Below are 4,822 nucleotides of genomic sequence, written 5' to 3'. Positions count from 1 at the left end.
CGTTCCCTGCGGCTGCGGCCAGGCAGCGGGACGGAGGTAGGGTCCCCGTGCAGAGAGGCTGGCATCCGTCTCCTTCTCCACCACGGTCTGCTGGCTGCCTGACCAGCTGGAGCGCTCCTCTGCCTGGGACAGGGCCAGCACCGAGGTCGGCGTTGTGTTCATGGAGGCGTCCACGAGGGTGTCAGACCCACCTGAGAGAAGAGGGATGAGCCAAGAATGGGTGCCTGTGGGACAAGCTCAGCATCCTGCTCAGAGAGGGCTGAACCACTGTGGGGTGTCCCACAGGGTCCTGAGCAGCACCCTGCTGCCTCAAGCCCTCCCCGCTTTGTATGGGTGGATCACAGCTCCCTCTCCATGGACACCCCCAAAGCCTGGCCAGCAGAGGCCTTGTGGGGAGTCATGGCCAGCAGCCAGTGTCAGGGCTCAGTGCCAGCCAGGTGTCCCTGCTCACCCGTGGGGGTGCTGAAGGCCGTGTCATCCTGGAGATCACTGCGCTGTGTCACCTGGGGGTCGCCGGATTCATCCTCACCTGTCTCCGAGTCTGGGGTGGGAGGGGAGAGTAGGGAGTGAGGGTACAGACAGACAGCAAAGTGCACTGGTACTGCCTGTTGCAGACCCATTGGCTCCAGGAGCACAACAGCAGTGCCCAGGCAGCTCCAGGGCAGGAGGCATGACTGTGACCTGCAGGGACAAGCTGCCAGGAGGGAAAGGCAGGACTAGGAGTGGGAAAGCCCAGCAGGGCAAGGGCAGGCAGGAACAGTGTTAGATGACGGGAGAAAGGGAGGCAGTGCCAGCAGTGGGAACACAGCTGGCAGAGGTGGCACGGGGACAAAAAAGCAGAGCAAGGGGACAGTAGAAGTGACAGAGCAGGGTGGCAGGCTGGGGCACAGGGTCCACTATGGAGACAGTGATGGCATTGGAAAGGCGTCTTCCTACCGTAGCTTTGTTTCCTGCAGGAGCGGAAAACTTCGCTTCCATAGGGGCAGCAAGAGAGAGAGAGACATCAACACCCGGTTATCGGCCCGGCCTGCGGAGACGCGGGGGCAGCCGGGGGCCCTTGTCCCCAGCACTTCCCCACCATGTCTCCACTCTGCACCACAGCCACTGCACAGCGCTCCAGCGCGGCACACAGACCCTCTCCTCACACACCGTCCCACCTGTGAGTGCACAGCACCATTCCCTCCCCGTGCCACAGCCACATCCTGCCCAGCAGGACAGCCACCCCCTATCCCTGGAGCTGCTGGCCTCACCGCTGCAGTATCCACACATCCATCCCTCTGTGCCTGCAGGGCATCTCGGCCTGCAGCTGGACCCTCCCAGTCTGTGCCCCAGCTGGGCACTCCTGGGGGTGCTGGAGCACACGGACACGTGTCCATGTGCACGCAGCCTCCCCCTGGCATGTACAAATCCACCCCCTGCCCCACCAGTGCAAGTGCTGTACAACACAGCTGTGCTCCACAGCACAACTGCAGTTGATAAAGCCAAATTTCTCAGGGCAGGGCATCACTAAGAGCTGCCCCCCACCGGGCAGGATGTGGCAAGGCCATTTCAGTATCACCCTAATGTCCCATTCCAGGAAAAATAGTGCCATGCTTCCAGGGAAGAACTCTCTTTCCTCCTTGCCGCTGCCTAAGTCCTCCCAAGCTGCAGCAACAGCCCCTGTGGTGAGAAACATGTCCCCAGCCCCACCACTGCTCCTATCCATTGCACTCTCAAGGTGTGTGGGGAGCCACACTGCTTCCCCCCACTCCAAGCCACCCCTCTGCAGCCCAGCACACGACCAACTGCTTCATGCACTGCTAGTGCATCAGATTCCCAATCCTTGCCGCAACAGTCCGGCAACGCCTGAGCAAGTAGAGCTGCAGGGCCAGGAGCAGACCAGCTGCATGGGGGACACTGTGAGCTCCTGCCTGACTGGGACCCTATTTTGTGGCTGGCAAGATGCAATCCAGCCCTGCCCAGCCTCTGCTTGCAGCATGGCGGTGGGCCCCATCCTGGCACACTGGGGGCAGCGGGGGCAGTCGGGTCCTGGTAACTCAACGCACCATGCGTGAAGCGCCCGAAGCGCCGCGAGTGGCCGGTCTTCTGCAAAGGAAAAGAGAACAGAGCATTACCCGTGGCATGGTGATAGGTACCTGCCATGCACTCACACTGCTGCCACACCACACCTCGCACTCGCACACACACACGCACACGCAGCCCCCATCCCAGCACACGCAGCACCGCTCACACCCACAACCTCTCACACGCACTCTGGCACGACAAATGTCACCCCACTCACGGCCTCCCACAGGCAGGGCACACCTGGCAGCGCTCACATGCACCCCCGCTGCACACCCACGGGCCCCACAGCACACGCCCCCGCGCACACACAGAGATGGATGGCTGTAGGTGGGCACGTGCGGCGCATGCCCAGCCACGCACGCTCACACACCTGAGCGCACGCGCGCGCACACGGGGTGCCCTCGGTGATGGCACTGTGCACCCCAGCCCTGTGCTCCAGCCCAAGCCCGAGAGTGACAGTGGGGCACCCCAGATGCCCCAGAACTGCTGCCTGCAGCTGGCATAGCCTGCACCGAAGTCTTTGCCTGGGCTGCTGCCCAAGCGCTCTGCAGCCCCTTCAAAGCCACCCAGCCAGCATGGGGATTTGGCCAGCAAAATGTCTTCCAGGCACTGGCCCAGACTCTGCCATGGCCACTGTCCCAGCACGGGGACAGCATCCTTCTTCCCCTGCCAAGGCCGTGCCAGTTGAAGAGAGGCTGCCTGGCAGCAGGGCACCAGCCTGTCGGTGCAGGGCTGGAGGCACAGGGGCTGTGCTCGCCCATGCCGCCTGCGCGGGCAGGTGGGAACCGAGCACGGGCTGGAAGCACCAGGAGCTCCCTGCCAACTTGGCTGCCCTCTGTGCTGCAGCCCAGGCCTGGGCACCTGCGTGCCTGGGAAGGGACCAGCTGAGGGCAGCCTGTCTGCCAGACCCAGTGTGCACTGACGCCATATCCCAGGAAAGCAGAGGGACGGGGTGATCTCCAAGGCAGGCAGGAGTGGGAAAGTGGAGTGCAGACAGGCAGGGTTGGGCTGCCAGGACTGAGCATCCTTCCCAGTCAGTCTGGGTGACAGGGTCTCCCCAGGACACTGATGGCCCATGCCCTGTCTTGGCAGTGGGGAGCCCAGGGCTGGACACCCGACTGTCTCAAAGCCCTTTGCTCCACCAGCCCCTCCTGCCCCACCATCCCTCCAGCCCCAAAGCAGGTCAGGGACAGCCAGACCCCAGGGACAGCCAGCCACCAGGGATGGACAGCCAAGCATGGCAAGCAGCTAGTTGCCCTTGAAGGGCAGCAGGCTCATTTCACAATCCCCAAAGCTGCTGCCGCTGCTGTGGCAGACCCTGCACATGGGCAGCACTCGGGTTCCCACCAACCCCCTGCCTGCATGCAGCGCTGGCCAGAGGGCAGCGGCTGCACGAGACACATTTGTATTCAGGCTGAGCCAGGCTTCACCTCCCCTTCTCGGCTGACTCTGCTGGTTCTGGCTGGCTGCCCATCTTCCAGGCCAGGGAAAGATGAGTGATTAACTGCACCATCGGCGGATAATTCCCCCATTAAAAAATGAAAATGCAATTGAGTGCCATTATCGGGTACTCCTGTGGCTTCCCCAGGGACGGGCGCCATCGGCTCCCCATCAAATATGGTGAGTGTACCCAGAGAGCTGGGCTGCATTGCCCAGAGCTACAGAGGGGCTGAGCCCCCTCCCCTTCACCTCTCAACAGGTCCCTACAGGATCAGGGCACCCTGAGGGATCAGGGCACCTTGCAGGATCAGGGCACCCCACAGACTGGACCCACCTCAAGCACAGCATCCACCTGCAGCCCACTAGGGAGCAAGGGCTGGGTGATGCAGGATCAGCCCCAGGCCAGGAGATAGAAAGGGGGCAGGAGCAACTCAGGGCTTGGTGTGGGATCAGAGTCTGCACGAAGGGGACAGACAGGGAGTGGGGGTAATCCTCCTGCTTGGGATTTCATTTGCATGTTGGGAAAAGGGGTGGAGGAGCCCCAGGAGCACACTCTGTGCCACCCAGCCTGGAGCAGAGAGAAGAGCTGGCTGGGATCCACACCCAGCTTCGGCCCTGCACTACGAGGCAGCTGGGTGAGACCCGGAGGTGTTTCCTTCCCCTGTGCCAGGCATGGATCCACCTGCCCAGGCTGGAGTCCTGTGCTGGCCCAGGCATGGGGCATCCCTCACCATGGCCATGGGGCCTACAGGGAGTCGAGGATCTCCTGGGACCGTGGAGTTTGCCATCACCTAGCACGTGGAACCCAGCACCACATGGCACTGCTGCCTATTGTGTGAGACAGGCAGACAGGGAGCAGGGATGAGGTGGGGAGGCAGTGAGTAACTTGTCTGGTGCAGAGAGACAGAGCTGTGGCTGTTCTGATACTCCTCCCGTGCTCAGCCAGCGCTGCAGGACCCTGCCCTGCCACACGGGCAAGCCCCTGGACTTGCTGCCCCCAAATGCAGAAGGAGCAGCCAGACTGTGCAAACCACTCTGCCCCAGAGGGACCCTCAGCACCTGCTCTCCCTGGGGACCCGTGTCCCATCGTGCATCTCCCACCCCTAGGAAGGTGCGGCGCGTGTCAGCCCCTTCCCAGTCCCCTCTGGGCCACCAGGCAGAGTGACAGTGGAGATGCTGTGCGTCCGCATCGGGCTGGCGTGCCCCGGGGAATTGGGGGCGGGGGGCTTCCTGGAAGTGTGCTCCCCATCCTCCACGCCCCGCGGAGGCCAAGTGACGTCCTTGTTGCTTGCTCGGCAGCGGAGCGAGCGGCGGGCCC

At 62.9% G+C, this 4,822-nt stretch overlaps 1 protein-coding gene across 1 annotated transcript in view; it reads right to left on the bottom strand.

Annotated features, from left to right (window-relative positions):
- SPEG (striated muscle enriched protein kinase) overlaps positions 1–4,822 on the bottom strand; it is a 37,535-nt gene that overhangs the window by 24,788 nt on the left and 7,925 nt on the right. The window contains 2 exon segments of the mRNA XM_031058091.1: positions 2–191; positions 452–541. Coding sequence (XP_030913951.1) covers positions 2–191; positions 452–541 — 280 coding nt within the window.

The sequence above is a fragment of the Geospiza fortis genome, unplaced genomic scaffold, assembly GCF_000277835.1.
Source record: "Geospiza fortis unplaced genomic scaffold, GeoFor_1.0 scaffold112, whole genome shotgun sequence".
NCBI lineage: Eukaryota > Metazoa > Chordata > Aves > Passeriformes > Thraupidae > Geospiza > Geospiza fortis.
Note: the sequence above shows the minus strand (reverse complement) of the source record. Positions and strands in the feature narration are given on the sequence as shown.